Raw genomic sequence first — 20,063 nt, 5'->3', positions numbered from 1 at the left:
GTCATGGGCCCCCGGCTCTCAGCAGGCGAAATCTCCTCTTCCCCAGCCGGCGCCAAAGGGCAGGGGCTCGGGCCTCACTCACTGAGCACGAGGAGGTCGAAGTCCCTCTGGGCAGTCCCGGCCTGGTTCTCTGCCCGGCAGGAGTAGAGGCCAGCATCGCCCTCCTGGATCCTGGGAAAGTGGAGGGCCCGCGGCTTGTCCGGGAGGCGGTGACCACCCACCTCAGGAATCTGGGTGGAAGAGGCCAGAGGGAGCTGATGAGAGGGGTCCGGAACCTGGGGCTTCTTACTCCCAAAAGAGTGCCATGCCCTCTCCACCATGCAGCCCCCTAGGCTTCCTCCACTGCCCACTGCAGTCCCCCAAACACCTGTCACATCTCCCCGCCACACCCGGCCCGTGCGGGAACCCATCCAGAAGGTCCTTATCCAAATCCCACCCACAGCCCAGCCACCCCAGAGGACACCCACCGGCTGCCCGTCCTTGAGCCACACGATCTCAGGGGCTGGAAAGCCATTCGCGTCACACTCCAAAGTCAGGGACTGCCCGGCCATGCCTGACACATTGGTCCTGTGCCCGTCCTCCCGGATGCTAGGGGGCACTTGAGAGCAAAGAGAAGCGGAGAAACCATCCATCCCCTCTCCGGACAGCCACCGCTACCCAGACCCCACGTGGGCCACTCTTCCTGGCCTGGACAGGCAGTCCCAACTCCTGCCCTTCCCCAGATCCTGAGGTCCCAGGAGGCCCAGGCCTGTCCCCGATCTGGCCACCGGGAGCCGTGTGGACCTGGGAATGCCAGAGCAGCCTTCCCGGGGACCCGCACGCCCCAGCTGTGCCCGGGCACCATGCCACCCTCTCTGACATTCAGCTCTGCAAGATGCTGGAGCCCCCGGATCCACCCGGCTCTACTTATAACCTGTTTGTCACGGTCACCTGGGAGGGACCCAAGTCATAACCTCTGAAGACGGGGCTTGGGTGTATCTTCATAACAAATTTCCCAGGCAAGATGTTATACGGGGAGCCAGGATGGCTGGTCACGGGGAGGGGGGAGGTGGCCCATCAGGAGCAGTTAAAACTTTCCCTACTCCTGTTAAGAGGAAGGGCCCCCTCCCTCTGCCCACAAGACCATGGGAAGGGTCAGGCGGAATAGGAGGCTCTCCCTGCTCTGGGACTCTCTCCCCTGCCACTGGTGCTTGTTATAAAATGAATTCACCGGGGCGCCTGGGTGGGTCAATCGGTTGAGCGTCCGACTTCGGCTCAGGTCATGATCTCACGGTCCGTGGGTTCGAGCCCCGCGTCGGGCTCTGTGCTGACGGCTCGGAGCCTGGAGCCTGCTTCCGATCCTGTGTCTCCCCTCTCTCTGCCTCTCCCCCACTCTCACTTTGTCTCACTCTATCTCTCAAAAATAAATAAACATAAAATGAATTCACCTACGAGACCACCTTAAAAGCCTTTTAGGGAGTTCTAGGTCCTTCCCCTTACAGTGTCCCCATGGCGGTCTCTCTGGGGAAGGGGTGCCGTTGGGGTAAGTGAGCACAAGCCAGCCCCCACTCTGGGGGCCCTGCTTACCATAGACCACCAGCTTGGCTCTCCTGGACGTGGAGCCTGCCTCATTGGTGGCCTGGCACTCGTACTCTCCGCTGTCGGTGGGCGAGACTGAGGCCAGAAACAGGGAGCCTTCATCCAGCACCTCCAGGCCCGGCCGGCCACGCAGGGGCTCCGAGGTTGGGCCCTTCCGCCACGTGACCTGCGGCTTGGGCACGCCTGGCGGGGCGCACGGAGTCATCAGCATGAACGCTCTGAAACCTGCCCCCCCCTTGGGGCACCCACGCTGCCCCCCCTTGGGCAAATGTCACTGGCCCTCCCGTGGGGGGCTCCGGGCAGCTCCTCGCCCCCTAGGCTGGCGGGAGCAGCTCCCTCGGGGCCCACACACCCGCTGCCTCCCACCCGTGCTGGGGGTCCGCTGGTCTCCCAGTGCCCTGAAGGCCACAGGAGAGGGGCCAGAACCCTCTTTCTGGTTCCCTCCTCAAAGAAGGGCCGCCTTGTGTGGGATGGCACTCCTGCCCCCGTTACCCGCCCCGCGTTCCTCTTTGCCTGTCACCCCCAACTTCCTAACGTGCACAGGATGCACTCACTCAGGTTTCTTTTGTCTACCTTGGGGCCAAGGTCTTTGCTTTAACTCCCCGCTGTGCCCCCAGCTGCAAGCCCAGTGCCGGCCCATAGGAGGCGCTAAGTGAACGACCGCGCCTGCTGTGCTCGGCACCCATCTGGGGCCACTGGCCATACGGAGGTCCTCAGATGGGCGTTGTGGGACTGACCCGGGCTTCTGAGCACCACTCAGGCCAGTGAGACGGCGGCACCCAGTGGTCATGGGGTCACCCGTCCCCCACCCCTGCTGACCTGCTCTACGACCTTGGGACAAGAGCAGCCCTCTGTCCCCTGGGGCCTCGGCCACCTTCCGTCCTTCTCCAGCCACATGCAGATGGGGGGCCTCCCTGGGGGGGGCACTCCCCAAACTCACAGGACGGCACCTGGCACCTCTGTCTTCCCCATCGCGCTCTGCCAACGTCAGCCATCGGGACCGCAACGTGGGCTAACACGCGTGGGCAAACGCAACACCCCACGCGCTCTCTGACACCTCCCAGGCAGCGTGGGGCCCCGGGTGGACGTGAACTCTCCCGTCTCACCCACTCCTTTACCCACAGCCATGGGGGGGGGGCACCCCATTTGGGTGGACACGTGGGTGGCAGTCAGGACATGGCACACTCAGGGCATCCCAGGTGGGGGACCCGGGCCCGCTCTGCCTGCGCTGGCCCCTCTGCCCCACGTGCTGGGCCTCTGCCTGCCACCCTGCTCTGTGCTCCTGCGTCACGTCGCGTCCTCTGTGCCTGAGGCTTGAACCTTGGATCTTTTTTTTTCTTCAGGCAAAACGTCTCTCCCCTGGATGAGCTCTAGCCACAGAACTGCCCTGTAGCTCAGCCCCGGAAGATTCTAGGGGACTCAGGCTGTTGCTGAAAACCACTCCCCTCCCCTCCCCACTCCTACTTCACAGGGGCCAAGAGAGCGAGTCAGTGGCCAGGCTCCTGGCCTTTCTGTCCCACCCACAAGGAGGCGGCGGGCAGGGCCACCCTCCGCAGGCACCAGGGCTCCCACATTCCAGGCACCGGGCTGGGCACTTTCTCCTTTAGCCCTCTGACCCCAAGGCCACGTGGCTGGTGAATGCCAGTGCCTAGCACTGCCCAGCAGCAAACACCTGCTTGAAAGGGAGAAGGCCAAGGGCAGCCTGCGGGCAGGCGCAGGCCAGGCATGGTTATCAGCGGGGGCTTGGGTTATGCTGATTCCGCTGAAGTCTGGTGCAGAGGACAAGCCCCTGACTGGCCAGGGATCCCCCTCCCCGCTCCCAGACCGCCAGACGGCTGCTTGATGTTACCAGCGACAGGCACAAGGTGGCGCTCTGGCTGAGGGCGGCGCGTCGGCCCCTCCAGAGGGGCCGTTCTCAGAAAGGAGCCCCTGAGGTGCCCAGAGCTCCCACCCAGCACCTGCCTCCTACCTGGCCCTCCGTCAGGCCTGTTCCAGCAAACTCCCTGGTTCCAGTCTCCTGCCAGGCTTTCTGTAAGCTGTCACCTGCTCCTGAGACCCAGACACCCACCCTTCTGGAGAGCGCCCGCGCACAGGGGACACGGCAGGCCCTCTCGCCACAGAAGAGCCCGAAGCCAAAAGCGGCAGCTGGGGCAGGCAGTGAGGTCCACCGGGTCCGACAGAAAGGGAGGCTCTTCGTTCGACACATCGCCCTGAGCCCCTGTATGTGCCGGGCACGGTGCTGGGACCTAAGGCTCCTGCTGTCCCCCGGAGCCCTCACAGCAGCCCCGCGTGGAGGGCCTGGAATGACCCCACTGTACAGACGAGGAAACAGAGGCTCAGAAAGAAGGTATAAACTGCCCCAAGAAGGTACCTGGCCTGGAAGGGCCAAAGCAGGGGTCAGCGCGGGGCAATTGACCACAGAGGGATCTACCTTGGCCCTGCGGGATGCTGCTGACCCCAAGGGGTGGTCTGCCTAGGGCCACCTGAGTCCATCTCTGGTAGAAAGTCTGGGGCGGGCTTGAAGAGTGGGGGCGGGGCACTGAGCCCCAATCCTTGGACCCTCGAGCCGTCCTCAGCCCAGCTGCCGCATTTCCCAGGCAGAGGGGGCTGGGGTCAGCCCACACCACGCTTTGTGGGTCACCTCCCGGCTGCGCGACCCCTAACAAGTTGCTTAGTCCCTCTGGGCCTAGACTGCCCCTAACAGAAGAGAGTTAACGCTAACACCCATCCTACAGGGTCGTCGGCAGGATAACATGTCTGGCGTGGCCTGGCTGGGAGTGAGGAACCCCCCTAACGCTCCCTAACCCATGGGCATTGCCCACAGTGTTTCCCAGTCCAACCCACCCCGGGGCCCGGCCTCACCTCTGGCAGGGCACGGCAGGCTGGCATTCTCTCCTGCCACTCTCTCCAGCAGGCCGCCGGTCTCATCGGCCTCCCAGTGCGGCGGCTCTGGGGAGAGGCAGTGTGGCCGCACTTACACCCAGGCCGGTGGAGAGGGCGTCCCATCCAGAACCCGGCCAGGCACGAGCCCCACCTCCCACGGGCTGGCCCGCAGAGAGGTCGCCAGGGCCACGAGCGACCCCACGGGCTTGGGAGGCGAAGCTTGGCAGGGTCCTGCCCCGCGCTCCCCTCCAGCAGCGGCTTTCCGGGTTTGTCTTACGCTCGTAATAGTGAAAAATGCGGCACCACTGATCCAGACCAGACCTCCCCGTGCACCAGGATGCTTCTCACACATTCTCTCGGACTCCTTGCTATTATCGGACCCATTTTACAAGGGACAAAACTGAGGGTCAGAGAGTGTAAATGGCCTACAGTCGTCCAGCCAGAAAGCGGAAGGAGCTGAGTCTCGGCCCAGGCACCTGCTCTTTGATCATGACTCCGTGGCACCTTCTGGCCACCCCGGAGCAGAGAGGGTGCCCACGAGGCTGACCTAAGGCTCCCTCACACTGGACGCTCCCACCGCCTCAGGGGCTAGCGGCCGGGAGGAAGGAAGGGGTTAAGAATCTCAGAGGCCCAGGGGCGCCTGGGTGGCTCAGTCAGTGAAGCTCCATCCGTGAGTTCGAGTCCCAGTCCATCCGTGAGTTCGAGTCCCGCATCGGGCTCTGCACTGCCAGCTCGGAGCCCAGAACCTGCTTCAGATTCTGTGTCTCCCTCTCTCTCTGCCCCTCCCCTGCTCATCCTCTGTCTCTCTCTCTCTCTCTTTAAAAATAAATAAACATTAAAAATAAAAAAGACTCTCAGAAGCCCAGGCTACTGTTGGGGGTGGGGGGGATGCGGAGCGGTGAGTTGGGGGGGTTCAGGGGAGACTCACCCAGCACCCTGAGCTCCAGCTCCCAGGCATCCACGCCGGCGCTGTTGGAGGCCTCGCAGCGGTACAGCCCCGCGTCAGAGGCCTGGATGGCCGAGAAGTGGACGGAACCCTCGGGGCTCCCGCCCCGCAGGGCCACCCCGTCCTTGGACCAGTTCAGCCGGGGCTCCGGGCTGCCCTCGGCCACGCAGTTCAGGTCCAGAATCTCTCCTGCCAGCACCTTCAGGACCCGCGGGCCCGGCTGCACCTGAGGGGGCACTGAAGAGCCCCGGGGAGGGGGATCCAGTCACTGGGGCCCCAGGTGGGGGGGCGCAGAGCCCAGACCCACCTGCCCTTACTTCCGGGGATCGCCAAGCAGCAGGGATCACTGTAGGGCGCAGCCTAAGGCTGACCATTCCTCCTTTTGTCAGGAAAGGGCAGCAGGACGCCCCAGGTGATTCGCCCAAAGTGAATCGAATCCGCCTTTCGCCTGAATGCACGTGCTCTCATCGCAGAATCGTTTCTTTCTCCTCCTCCTTTCTCCCAGCTTCTTTCTCCTCACCCGCTCTCCCCGCCATCCCCCTACTCCTGCTCCCTCCCTTCCCTGGGCTGGGGGGAGATGGGGGCCATCATTCCTTCCACGTTTACATCTCCTCTGTCCCACTCCGGTCCTTCCTCCGGGCTGGTGATACCAAGCCCATTTCGCAGATGAAGAAGCTGAGGCTCAGAAGGGTCAGGTGATTGACCAGAGTCACCCAATCCCTCAGCTGAGAGGAACCGGAGCCAGCCCCAGCCCTGAGTCTGTCTGAGCGGGAATCCAGGCCGCTTCCCTGGGCCACCCCAGGACCTCGGTGTCCAGGAGCACGAGGGTGCCCGTGCCTTGCCCGCCCCTCACACCTGCTGAAAACAACAGCAGGTTCCACTGTGACGCTTCCCCTTCTGACAGCTATGGGATGGGCGTGACTGTGGCCCCTGGTTTACGGAGGAGGAAACCAAGGCTCAGAGAGGCCAAGCGGCTGGCCAAGGTCACACAGCCCGTCAGTGGTAGCAGAGTCAGGACTCACATCCGGTCCTCCTAACTCTGGGGCCTTGCTCACCACCCAGCCCCCTCCCTCCCCCCCCGCCCCCTGCCACTGCCCTATCTCTCATACGCTCACGCAAGCCAACAGCAAACCTTTCACCCCTTCCCTCTCTGAGCCTCAGCCTATCCACCTGTAAGATGGGGTGCTAACTTAGATCGGGGTCTCTTTTTCCATATAGGGCAAGAGAGTAAATATTTCAGCCTTTGTGGGCCAGATGGCCTCTCTCTCAACTACTCAACTCGCCCCTGTGGCTTGAGAGAAGCCAGAGACCACACGGACACGAGTCTCAGGTTCTAAGAACGCTGGTTTTGAGGACACTGAAATCGGAATCTCCTGTAATTTTCACGCGTCACAAAAAATGTTGTTTGGGTTTTTTTCCCAGTCGTTTAAAAAAGCGGATACCGTTTTTCACCGGTGGGCCATGTGAAAACAGGAAATGGGTCAGACATGGCCCGCGGGCCACAGTCGGTTGGCCCCTAGCGTTGGTAATCCCCTGGGGCTTTTGAAGCTAATAAGCTCCCTGCCTCTCTGGGGGAGCGACAGCATGGCTGGCCTCTGTGGACGGGACCGAGACATCCAGGGGAATGTCCACCCCTGGGGTCCCAGCCAAGTCGGGAACCAGAACCCCTTCATGGGTTCCCCTCTGACCCTTACCACCCTAGGCCCACCCTGGGCCCTGCCCTCTGTTCTCAGGGGGCCCCATCCGAGGGTACAGGGGAAGGGAGAAAGGGACTGAGGAGATACAGGGCTGGAGGACCCCGAGGGGAGGGGAGGAAGCACTGGAGAGCCCCACGAAGAGGCGACAAGGCCTGGCCTGCAAACAGGGAAGGACACTGAGAAGGCCTAAGAAAGATGGACGGAAGGGAGGGGCCGTGGGCGAGACCCTGGCCACCAGCCCGGGCCCTACCTTGCACCCGGAGCATGTAGTGCTGAGAAGCGGACCCAGCAGGGTTGCTGGCTGTGCATCTGTAGAGGCCACTGTCACCGACCTGGGCCTGGGCCACACGCAGGGAGCCTGACGGCAGGAGGCGATGCCTGCAGGAGTGAGGGGCATTGGTGAGACCCCAACCAATCCCAGCCCCGCCAGAAAGACCTCAAGACTCCACTTGAGCACCTGCCTCCCCCAGCAGATGGCCAGATTCCGTGTGGGCTCAGCCCGGGGCCAGGCACATGGTCACCAATTAACTCTGTCTCTTCTGCATGCCCTGCCCTGAGGCGGGGGACGAGGCCGGTCATACACCCTCCCCACAGCTTCTGAGGAGAAGCTGCCAGCCCAGAGGCCCTCTGAGGCTAAGTGCCAGGGCCGGCCAGACTCCGAATCCAGTGCATTTTGGTAATTCTGTCGTCCAGCCCTGTGCCGGGCCCTCGGGAGGAAGCTGTGCAGGCCCGTCGTCATTGCCGTCCCCAATCTGGCCCACCTTGCTAAAGCCACCTGGCCCCCCTCCCAGAGGGATCTGGGACCCCCAGCCAGGCTCCTGCAGCTGGGCTGGACCCCAAGGGGCCCCAGCAGACATGATGTCACCGGCCCATATGTGCTGGCTCCGTGAAGCCCCTGTCCCCATAAATCGGGGAGGGCAGCTGCGGCCACTGGCCCCAGCTGGCCCCAACTGCAAGCGGCCAGCACGGGGTTGGGGGACCCCAAAGGCCAGCCGCCAGCCTGTGCTCCTAGTATAACAGCTGGGCTCTAGAGTCCAACAGTGCTGGGGTCCCCACTCCCCTTTCTGCTGAGTGTCGGTTTCCTCCTCTGCAAAATGGAGGTGACAATGGTCCCCATCTCCCAGGCAGCTGCAAGCAAAGTGCTGGGCATGTGCTTCTCAGACAGGTCCTCATTGCTGGCAGTGGGCTGCCTGTGCGACCTCGGGCTACTAGTTTTGCCCTGCTGGGCCTCTGTCTTCCCATCTGTAAGATGGGGTAATAATCCCCCTGCCCAGTACCCCCTCCTCCGAAGCATCCAGCAGGCACTTGGTGCCAAGCTCTCTGAGGACAGTTAGTGACACCGGGTGATGGCCTCAGAGCCCCGGCACCGGGCTGGACCACTGGGATCCAACCCTGTTGGGCCACATGCTTGCTGTGTGAGGTTGGCCTGGTCATTTAACCTCTCTGTGCCTCACTTGTCTCGTTCTGGAAACTGGAGACAATATCATACGGGGGCGCCTGGGGGGCTCAGTCAGCTAGTGTCCGACTCTCGGTCTCGGCTCCGGTCATGATCTCACAGTTCCTGACTTTGAGCCCCACATTGGGCTCCGGGCTCCGTGCTGACAGGGCAGAGCCTGCTCGGGAGTCTCTCTCTCCCTCTCTCTCAGCCCCTCCCCACCTCGTTCTGTTTCTCTCTCAAAAACAAATACACTTTTAAAAAGTAAAAGAAAATAAATAAAATAAAAACATTCATATGAATGGCTTCACGTGTATGTGCGTAGATCTAATTCGTTCATTTTTCACCACTGCATAGTAGTCCCTCACGTGCCGGTACCACAATTCATGAATCTGTTCCCCTGCGGAGGACATTTAAATATTTAGATATTCTTTCTTTTTCTCTTCTCTCTTCTCCTCTCCTCTCCTCTCCTCTCCTCTCCTCTCCCCTCTTCTCTCCTCTCCTCCCTCCCTCCCTTTCTTTCCTTCCTTCCTTCCTCCCTCCCTTCTTCCCTCCCTCCTTCCTCCCTTCCTTCTTTCCTTCCACCGCCAGACCTTTCTGCACACTGCTCTATGGGTCCTGCCTGAACAGGACCAGGAGTCCTGGGCCAGGGCTCACACACCATCAGCCGTCATGGGCACAGACGCCTCACTCACACCTTGCAGGGCAGGGCTTCTCATCAGAATCTCCAGGCTTCGTGTGAAACACGCAGATTCCCAGCCCCACCTGGGGCTCTGATGGCGGGGGGCAGGAACTGGGGTTTCACCAAGGTCCTAGGTGGCTCTGACATAGGTCAGGGGACCAGCCCTTGGGCACACTGTCCAGGGACACGAGTAAGTGTCCCCACCCTGAGAAGCATCACGAAAGAGCAGACGGGAGCAGGGCTTTGAGTGAGCCCGCGTGAACCACCGTCTGCCACCGTGGGCCAAGGACTCCACCTCCAGGGGACTCAGGGTCCTCATCTGGAGTCACAGGAGGTGGCAAGCATGAAGTGACACGGTGCACGCCAAGCTCACGTGCCAGGGACGTAGTAAGTGCTCAGTAAATAGCCCTGCTGTTAGCACGACCCGCTAGTGTCCGGGGTCTCCTTGCGACTCTCCTCCGGTCAGCGGGGCTGCCCTGAGCTGGTCACTTGATCTCTCAAAGAGGAGGAAAAACACCGCGCAGATCCTGATTCGTCCCAGCGACGGGTACACGTCTCCCCCGTGTGGCATCGCTTCCCTGACTTTTCGCATCCACAGGTTTTTATATACTTTTTAATTAAATGATATTGACATCCACCAACCAAGGGCCAGGTCCAGTTTGAGGCTGGAACATATATATACATTCCGTCTACACGGTTCCCTCCCTCCCAGGACCTCACTGCAAACCTCAGCGGAGAACATGGGGACGGCGTGGGTCAGCGGCAAGAGGTGCGGGCTGGGAACCGGAGCTCGGGATCCGACATCTGCTTCTGCTACAGACGTGCTGTGCAACCTGAGGCAGGCAGTCAATGTCTCTGAACCCCAATTGCTTCCCATTTGAAGAGGCAGCTGCGGATTCTTTTATTCAGAAGCTGCCTTCTAGTTTTGAAAACTTCAGAGACCATAGAACCCCTCGCTCGCTCTCTCTCCCTCAGCAAGACCTTTAAAGGATAGGAACTGGGAGCTTCTGGGAGAAAAATAATCAGGGCCGCCTGGGTGGCTCAGTCAATGAAGCGTCCGACTCTCGATTTCGGCTCAGGGCACGATCTCGGGGTTCGTGAGTTCGAGCCCCGCGTCGGGCTCTGCGCTGACAGCGTGGAGCCTGCTTGGGATGCTCTCTCTTTCTCTCTCTCTGCTCCTCCCCCACTTGCGTGACCCATTCTCTGTCTCAAAATGAATAAGCTTCAAATAATTAGTAATCATAATAATGAAAGAAATTTCCAGAAGGGGAAAATTCCCCCCGATGAAAGCAGGCATCTTGTCTTTCCTATGACCAGCCCCAGGTCATTTCTCAGAAAGGGAACGCTGTTAGTTTACCACAAAGGAAAAACGGAATGAAGGGAGAATCCATTTTACAGATGGACAAGCTGAGGCCTAGCAGAGGCCAAAGGACCCCATTACCTGCCCCGTGGAGCCTGTGTCTGCTGTCACTGACAGAATGGCCATATCACTGCTTTCCCTCAAGCCCTCTGCGGTTGCCCCGCAAAATCCAAGCATAGCCTCCTGGCCTGTGTGGACCTTACACGGACCAGACCCCCGCCCCAACCTCTGATGGACCACCGTTCCTCCTCGAAGGACCGGCTTCGTCTCACTCTCATCCCTTTGCCCGTGCCGCTCTTCCTACCTGGGGCACCCCTCCACCTCCTGTTCACCCAGGTTATACCTGCTCGACCTTCAGTACTTAGACATCACCTCCTCCAGGAAGGCCTCCTGCCTCGATGCCCCAAGTCTGGTAGGTGCAGCCCGTGAACTCCCACGGCTGCCTGTCCTTTCCCCTCCCTGTCGCAGCCCTCTCCACCACACTGGCTTGGGACCCAGCTCTCCCTCCCCTTCCTCAGGCGCTCTGCAGGTCTGGGGGCTGCCGCCTGGGGGTGGGGGCCGGGGAGAGGTGGGAGGAGGCGGGGTGAACACTGCCGCTGCGTGCATGTGGTGTGATCAGTGGCGGCCCCTCCGGCGTGGCCGTGGCCGGAACAGCCAGACGGCTGCCCGAGGCACTGAGATGAGAACCAGGGAATTTCCTGTTTTGTTTTTTTAATTTTTTTTTTTTAACATTTATTTATTTCTGAGAGACAGAGCACGAGCAGGAGAGGGTCAGAGAGAGAGGGAGACACAGAATCCGAAACAGGCTCCAGGCTCTGAGCTGTCAGCACAGAGCCCGACGCGGGGCTCGAACTCACGGACCGTGAGATCATGACCTGAGCCGAAGTCGGCCGCTCAACCGACGGAGCCACCCAGGCGCCCCGGGAATTTCCTGTTTATGACACGCATCGGGCTCGAGCCTTCACAGATGGCTGCAGCTGCGAGGTTCACACATGGTTCAGGGAAGCCGCCCCTCCTGCCCCGGGAGATGCCCTGCCTCCGATGACCCGACCCTGGAGCCATTACGGCAGCCATCACACCTGTGATCACCTGTCAAGGTTAACGCTTCTAGAAGGGGAGGGGCCGGTTCCTGCCCTGTCCCCAGCCCTTAACACAGCCCCTGGCCCCCAGTAGGTGCTCGATAAAAATGTGATGGCAAATCTCAGATGTACACACACACACACACACACACACACACACATACACACACACACGCGTACGCGCCCTTTCCCACCTCTGCTCACACTGTGTCCCCCCATGGTCTCAAGGGCACACCCTCCTGCCCTCCAGACCCCCTTCAAGGCAGCACATGCTCCAGCCCCTCCAGGAAGCCCTCCCTGACCCTTGCTCTGCTCTGAGTTGCATGGAGCCCAGCTCAGCCAGCTGCTCGCTCATTCATTCATTCATTCATTCGACAAAGAGCCGCGGGGTTCCGGGTGCGCCGGCTGCCGCAGGGGCAGAGAAAATACTCTCATCTCCAGGCTGCTCAGAGTCCGGGTGGCTTGTCTACACTCAGCCCCTCTGGCCGGGTCCCGTGGTGCCCATCCTGCTGCCCCCGTTTCGGGCGGAACGCGGACTTGACTTTGGACGCTGCCCCCGTGCTGCCAGTCGCCACGGTGCTCTAGAATGTTCGGTTCTGAAACTTACTTCCCCTGACTGTTCTCCAGAATGAGAGCTGCTGGCCATAAGCTAATAAGACCCCTTGCCAGGCCAGGGAGCGGCACAAACGGTGAGGATCCACCAAGGTAAAGACCCCACAGGAGGGCACCGGGGCGTCGCCACCACGCCACCGGCTCCCGGTGAGGAGGCAGCTTTTCTCCAGGAGCACCAGAACCCCGCTGGCAGCCCGCTTCTCCACTCGGGGCCAAGTGGGCCCAGAGAGGCGGGTGGGCGCGCCAACCGTCCCGCAGCATCCCGGGGATGCTCCATCCGCTCACTGTCCCCTCCCCGCCGGCTTGCCCCCCTCCTCCCCCAGATGCGTCTGGATCGGCCCGGTGGGGGACCCTGGCCCGCTGCCCCCGGAGCTGGAAAGCTGGAGCCCGAGCCAAGAGCACTCACAGCTGTCCCAGCTACACATCAGAACCACAAACAAACACTGTTGCCCGGCAACACGGCCTCGCCCCAGCATCCTGGGGCTGAATCATGGGACCAGAGCCACTAGGAGCCGTCTGGCCACCATCGTCTGCCGTGAGCTCTCCGCCCGGCCCTTTCATTTCTCAGACGGGAAGACTGAGGCCCAGAGCGGGGAAGGGTCTCGCTCACGTTCACTCAACGAGGTGGGGACAAGGCTGGGATGGGATCCCAGGTCTCTTGCCACGTGATGTCACGCACAGCCAGAGCCCCGTCTCTCTCCGAGAGCCTTTTCTCTCTGCCGCCGCTGCGGCGCGGGGCTGGGCACGCAAGATGGCTCGCAAATCCTGCCGACTGCAGTTCTGAATCACGAGCCGGATGGTCTTTTCACAAACAGCAGGCCTCACAGGGTAAGAAGCACCCGATGACCATTCCCACCCCAGGACTCGGTTGTTTGCTTTGGGGACTATACCCCAAGGAAATGACCCAGAAGATAAAGAGAAGCGTTTGTGGGATGATGTCCCAACAGCCCATTTATTACCGCTGAAAGCTGGCAATGGAGCCTATGGCCCCAAACAGAGGAACAGCTTAGCAACCATGAGAGCTGAGCGCCCTGGAATGTTCTTTTGCCCTTTAAACGAAAAGCAAGTGATAAGGGCCAGGATGAATCAAGAAAATGGGTAAATGGGGGGGGGGGGGGAATGTCAATGATAAAGGCATAACAGAAGGTGCACTAAGTTTAATTCTAGAAAAGCACCTACATGAACAACTTGGACAGGGTTGTGGACACAGGTGAGTGATTTAGAGTTTAGTGCCACTCGAGCTCGTACCGTTCTCTTTCTGTTAGGACGTACTGACTCAGAGCACAGAGGAGCCCGGAATATTCTCTAGACCCCGCAGAGAGAGCAGCGGCCTGCCTAACGTTGGCCCAGAAGCCTGATGTAAATGCGTCTACGTTTGTAGACCTGTCTGTGTGTGTGTCCCTATGTGTGTGTGTGTGTCAGGACCCAGCCCTGGGACTCAGAAGGTCAGGATCCCAGTTTTCCACACCTCATGTTCTGTGTCTCCTCCTCAGTGCACTGGGTATGGTGACGCTCCATGCAGCCACCTCCAGGGGGGCCACCCTGACCACAGAGAAATGGAGGGGGCCTCTGAGACTCACCCACATCGTGGGGACCCCCCCCCCCCACGGAGCTACCAGGAAACTTTGAGGAAACACCAGCATTGGAGCTCTGCCGGCGACCCTAACCACAGCCAAGGCCGAGAGCCCCTGGCCCGCGTCACCCAGGGTCAGGAAAGACGGGCCCGGGGCAACCACAGAGCAAATGCTGGCTTTTCATCCTTGAGGACAGAAGGAAGAGGGGAGGGAAGGAGGGAGAAGGAGCGGACAGACAGCAGCTCCCTCCCCGCCCAGCACTGCCACGCTCGGCTCGCTCGGTGCCTGTTTCCAGGGGGTTTTTAAATCTCCATTTTCTGGCCGGAGGATGGTCGTATGACTAAGGGCAGCTGTGCGTCTGCGAGCAAAGCTCAGTTCTGCGGGGGGGAGGTTGTGGGAGCCGCAGGGAGGCCCAAAGAGCCAGGGGGACCCAGAGAGCCTGCGGACGAAGCTGCAATGCAATCGAACTTGCCGAGGTCACTCCCCCTGGCCGGCAAGGGCAACAACAGAAACGTCCATCAACAGGCGGATGGACAGACAGATGGTGGTCTTTCCACACAAAGGAGCATCATTCAGCCGCAAAAGAGAACGAAGCCCTGCTCCGTGCTGCAACATGGATGGGCCTCAAAAACGTGTCGAGTGCAAGGAACCAGACCCCCAAAGCCACATATCACACGATCCCACTTCTACGAAACGTCCAGAATAGTTTAAGTCCCAAAACAGAAAGCAGATGAGGGGTTGACATGGGCCGGAGGGGGGAAGGGGCAGGAATGGAGGCAGCTGCCAACGAGTGTGGGGTTTAGGGGCGGGGTGATGGCAATGTCCTAAACGTGGCTGTGGTATGGCCGCACCCTCCCGAATATCCCCAAACCCGAACTGTCCTGCGTGTGAATCGTATCTCGATAAAGCTTATATATTTTAAACAGTAGGTGAGACTGCGGGGCGCCCGGGGGGCTCAGCCGGTTAAGCATCTGCATCGCGATTTTGGCTCAGGTCATGATCTCCCCGTTCGCGGGATCAAGCCCCGCGTCCGGCTCCTCGCTGCGCGTGGGGCCTGCTGGGGCTTCACCCTTTCTTTCTCTCTTCCCCTCCCCTGCCCGTGCATCCGCTAAACACTGCGCATCCCTCGCTGCATCGCACGAAGTAGTGAGCACTATTTAACCAACATCCGCCGTGCAGGTGAAAAACAGGCCGGGGGGAGCCGGCAGCCACCTGAGGCCACACGACAGCAGCTGGGACCCCCAGCCAGGTGGGATGATCCCCGCCAGGTGGGACGAACTCCGGGGTCTAAGCTCCTCGCCCGGCCCCGCCCCCCCCACCTTAGATAAACTCCTAACTGAGATAAACTCCCAGAATCTCGTAAATCTCTGGAGAACGCTGTATGCCAGCAAGAAGCGGAGGGGAACAGAACAGGACTCCGGATTCCACAAGCAGCTCCCACAATTTATGGCTCCCGGTTGATCTATTAACACATCACGACAAGGAAGGGCGAACAAGTGAGCGCTGTGTGTTTCCTCGTCTCCGTAACGAGCCATAAAGAAACAAGCACCCGGCCGGCCGTCGCCTCCGCACAGGAGTTAACACCAGGCTTTGTGGGGAGAGCGGTAGGCTCCCCCGGCCTCCCACCCCCGGTTCCCAGGACACACGCAGCTGCGGGGACACCGACAGGGCGTGGGGGTGGGGGCACTGCAGACCCTGCCCAGGCCCGGGACCCCGGCCGCCTTCAGGGGTGCGGGCTCCACGGTTTGGAAGGGCTCACCCAACAGATGTTCTGAGATGCACAGACACACGTGTGGGTGTTAGGGGGGTGGGGGGGGGGGTTGCGGTGAGACCTTCTGGGTCTGGAACTTCTCAAAGACCTTGCCAGGACTGATGTCACTGGCCGGAGCCTCCCCCGCCCTGGGCTCAAAAGTCAAGAGCCCCGGGAGTCTCGAGACCCTTCTTGTCTGGAACCACCGTCTCCCACAGCCCTGCCTGGGGTGGGGGGGGGGGGGGGGGTACGGCCTCCCTCTGTGCCCAATCCCGGCATCCCTGATGGTGGGAGAGAAGCTGAGTCAGAGAGCCCAGCCACCAGACATCTGGTCTGAGGAGGAGACGGGGACGTTGCACGTGACAACGTTGGGGCGCCGTCCAACTGGGGGGTGGCTCTTTCCTAGCTGGGTGACCACAAGCAGTCCACCCCCCCACCTCGCTGAGCCTCAGTCAGCTCAGACAACAAGGGCTGCCGCACAGATTTGAAAGGAGATTCTGCACGTAGCACCCAGCGGCCGGTGCACGAGGCTCCGGGCACGTGAACTTCCGAAGGGTCTCACCCTGGCCACCTGTGCTCTCTCTCTCAGGGGTCCCCTGACAGGCTTCAGGGGACCCGTGGACAAAAGTGCTACGTGTGAAGTCGAATCCACGCCCGACCCTGGGAGAGTCCACAGGGTCCCAGACACTGGCCGGGTCGCTGGCCACCTCGAGGCCAGTTTCCTCAAACCCCAAGCTCCGCCCACCTCCAGGACCAAGGGCATCGGATCGGGTTACCTGTCGGTGACGGAGGGCACAGGGTGGAGGTCCTTGGTCCAGGTGACGAGTGGGGGTGGGGAGCCCTGGGCCTCGCAGTCCAGGGTCACCTCATCACCAGCCTTGGCCGTGACTCTCAGAGGCTCATCTGCATCACGTGACCCATTCCCACGGATCCTGGGCTTAGCTGTGGGCGGAAGCACACGGGGACTGTGAGACGGACAGGAAGCCGCGGCACAGAGGCCAAAGGGGACCAGGACGGCCGCCCCAGGAAACGGAGGTGCTACCCCCACCCTGGGGGGTGCAGAAAGTGGGTGGGCTCGGCTCTAAGGAGAGAGTGGGGGTGTGGGGGAGGCCCCAGACCCCATGGCCCCCCCAGTCCCGGCCTCCACCTCTCCACCAGCACCCTCCCTCTGGAAGCTCGGCTTGCTTTGATGACCCTGCCATGCTCACTCCTGCCCCAACGTCTACTCCCCTCTAGCTTCTCCTCCCCCGGCTGTCCCTTCCCCGGGGACATTCCGGCAGGTTCTGTCCTCGTCTTCTCTGTCCCCCCTTCTCCCCCAGGGGTCACCCCAGTCATTCTCAGGATATCAACCACCGGATGATGCACAACGTCCCCCTGGCCTTCTCAAACTCCGATCGGGGGTTTATACCAATCCGTGCACATCACCGTTTTCTCGTATCAAGTTCAAGGCTCCTAATGACAGAGCTTACCCCATCCCCCTCCTCCCTTATGCCCCCCTACATTTCTAGCCAGCTGCTCATACACTGATATACCAGGACATGTCTCAGCAATAATAATTAAGCTAGATGGGGCGCCCGGGTGGCTCAGTCTGTTAAGCGTCTGACTGTGGTTCGGGTCACCATCTCACGGTTTGTGGGTTCAAGCCCCGCGTCGGGCTCTGTGCTGACGGCTCGGAGCCTGGAGCCTGTTTCAGATTCTGTGTCTCCCTCTCTCTCTGCCCCTCCCCTGCTCATGATCTGTCTCTCTCTGTCTCACATAAGACCTCACGCATTCCCTTATACATTCATTTAGAGAGAAAATCTCCCCCTAAAAAAAATTTTTTTTTTTGTGGTATAAAAATACTGGTTGTAAGAGTATGTCTAGAAAAACTTGGCTGTACATTTGCTCCTTCATTCCAGGTGGTTCCTGAGTGCCCAGCTCTGTGTGGATTTGGGGAAGGAGCAGCAAAGGAGACAGATCCTGCCCCCGTCCTCCCGGCATTAGGGCCCACAGGGAACATTGCTACCGAACAACTCAACACACAATTAACTATCTAATCATAGTTACAAAGGGGACATTCCAGAGAGTCTACAGCAAAGCGACTTGACTCAGTCTGAGGAGTCAGAGAGCAGATACCTGACCAATGGGAGAAGTCAGCTGGCCCAGGAGGGGGAAGGGGATTCCAAAGAAGGAACTGTTCGTTCAAAGGTCCTGAGGCAGGAAGGCCCATTGAAGAAACTGAATGGAGGCCAGAGGGTCTGGGGCACAGAGACTCGGGGACAGTGGCGGGCAAGGGGGCTGCCCAGGTGGCAGGGGTCCAGTGTAGGGCCTGTGTTTTTCCGAGGCTTGTTAACGTGATGGCTTCCCACCCTCCGCTCACAGAGGGCTGAACTGGACCCACTCTTAGAGCATGTGCACACTGCTGAGGACAGTGAGCTGGAGGAGGGCAGCTTTGGTCCATGTGCCCTTCAGATGGGAAGAATTTCGAGGCAGGGGACAAGGAAGGTCCAGGTAAGGTCAGCTCGTCCATGCCCCTGCCTCCATGCCCGCCAAGCCCCTCTCCCAGGACAGGGGGTGGCCACCACTCACTGTTGACAGAAAGCCGCATCTCCTGGCTGGAGAAGCCCACAGCGTTGGTGGCCGTGCAGACATAGGCTCCTGCATCCCGGACAGATGGCCGGGCGATGACCAGGGTGCCATCCTTGCTCACGTTGTAGTGGGGACCCGTGGAGGCCAGGGCATTGGTTTCCTGCAGGAGAGTTGGGGGTGACGTCAGCAAAGCCCACACCGCATGGCGATTTGCATAATCCCCCCACCCCATGATGCACTGGGCCCACCCCTCTGGGTACCCTTAGCATAAGAGGCTCCTCCTACCTTGGTCCAGGTGATGGCAGGGGTGGGGACCCCCGAGGCCACGCAGGGGAGGGAGGCTGGAACCCCTTCATTGGTGACATGGTGGGTGGCCACGGGCTGGATTCTAGGGGGCACTTTCCAAAACAAACCAATTTTTTAAATTGAAAACAATCCAAATATCTATCAACTGGAGGACAGAAAAACAAAATGTGGGGCGTACGTAGAAAATATTATTCATCAGTAGGGGCGCCTGGGTGGCTCAGCTGGTTGGACATCCGACTTCAGTTCAGGTCATGATCTCACAGTTGGTGGGTTTGAGCACCACATTGGGCTTGGTGCTGGCAGCCCAGAGCCTGCTTTGGATTCTCTCTCTCTCTCTCTCTCTCTCTCTCTCTCTCTGCCCCTCCCTCACTTGCGTGCTCTGTCTCTCAAAAATAAACATTAAAAAAAAAATCTTTAAAAAGGAGTAAAAGTCTGGGACTCCTGGGTGGCTCAGTTGGTTGAGCGTCTGACTCTCGATTTTGGCTCAGGTCATGATCCCAGGGTCATGGGATCGAGCCCCGCATCGGGCTCCAGGCTGAGTGTGGAGCCTGCTTGGGATTTTCTCTCCCACCCTCTGCCCCCGCTCCCTCGCTCCCTCGCTCCGAAATAAAAAACAAACAACATATGGGGCGCCTGGGTGGCGCAGTCGGTTAAGCGTCCGACTTCAGCCAGGTCACGATCTCGCGGTCCGTGAGTTCGAGCCCCGCGTCAGGCTCTGGGCTGATGGCTCGGAGCCTGGAGCCTGTTTCCGATCCTGTGTCTCCCTCTCTCTCTGCCCCTCCCCCATTCATGCTCTGTCTCTCTCTGTCCCAAAAATAAATTAAAAACGTTGAAAAAACAAACAACATAAAAAATTAAAAATAAATAAATAAAAAGGAGTCAGAGTGTGATACATACTATAACACGGATGGACCCTGAAAACATCACGCGAAATGCAATTAACCAGACACAGAAGAACAAATGCTGTGTGATTCCACTTACACGACGTCTCTAGAACAGGCGATTTCTGAGCCACAGGGCAGAATGGTGGTTGCCAGGGGCTGGGCAAGAGGGAAATGGGGAGCTGGTGTTCAGCGGGGCAGAGGGCTTCACGTTGAGATGATGAAAAAATTCTGGGGACAGACAGTAGTGATGGCCGCCCTACGAACATGCTTAAACTGGAGGCTTTGACATGGTTAAAATGGTAAGTTTTATGTATATTTTATCAGAATTTAAGAAACGAACAAAAAAACTATTTCCACAAAAGGACACAAGGGGCATGGTGCGACGGCCACCACCTTTATGAATTCACGCCCCGGACAGAGGGCCGCCTGTGCCCGGGGCCAGCTGTGCCCTTTCTTTGCTCGGGGACTTTGGGTAAACCACTTAATCTTTTGGTACCCAGATTCCTTCATCAGCAAAACAGCTCATTAACCCCAATTCCCTGCCTGCCCACTCTCCAGGGATGGACAGATGAGAAATGGCAGAAAATAGTATTCACAGAACACAGTGAACTGGAAACAAGTGCCAAATCCATTCTGGGCACCGTCCAGATGTGCAGGGGCGGGGAGAGACCGGGCTTGGACAAGCCTGGGAGGGGAAGCCAGAAGCCAA

General features: G+C 59.7%; 1 protein-coding gene and 1 long non-coding RNA gene across 2 annotated transcripts in view; one reads left to right on the top strand and one right to left on the bottom strand.

Moving 5' to 3' along the window:
• The window catches only part of HMCN2 (hemicentin 2), a 145,007-nt gene that overhangs the window by 67,541 nt on the left and 57,403 nt on the right, over positions 1-20,063 (bottom strand). The window contains 9 exon segments of the mRNA XM_053908429.1: positions 83-230; positions 468-598; positions 1,567-1,761; positions 4,441-4,527; positions 5,390-5,644; positions 7,355-7,482; positions 16,373-16,538; positions 18,165-18,324; positions 18,450-18,562. Coding sequence (XP_053764404.1) covers positions 83-230; positions 468-598; positions 1,567-1,761; positions 4,441-4,527; positions 5,390-5,644; positions 7,355-7,482; positions 16,373-16,538; positions 18,165-18,324; positions 18,450-18,562 — 1,383 coding nt within the window.
• LOC109250020 (uncharacterized) lies at positions 12,695-13,652 on the top strand. Its single transcript, XR_002072850.2, has 2 exons — positions 12,695-13,100; positions 13,538-13,652. It is a non-coding gene; the product is annotated as an uncharacterized LOC109250020 (long non-coding RNA).

The sequence above is a fragment of the Panthera pardus genome, unplaced genomic scaffold (assembly GCF_024362965.1).
Source record: "Panthera pardus isolate Hobbes unplaced genomic scaffold, ASM2436296v1 HiC_scaffold_20, whole genome shotgun sequence".
Lineage (NCBI taxonomy): Eukaryota > Metazoa > Chordata > Mammalia > Carnivora > Felidae > Panthera > Panthera pardus.
Note: the sequence above shows the minus strand (reverse complement) of the source record. Positions and strands in the feature narration are given on the sequence as shown.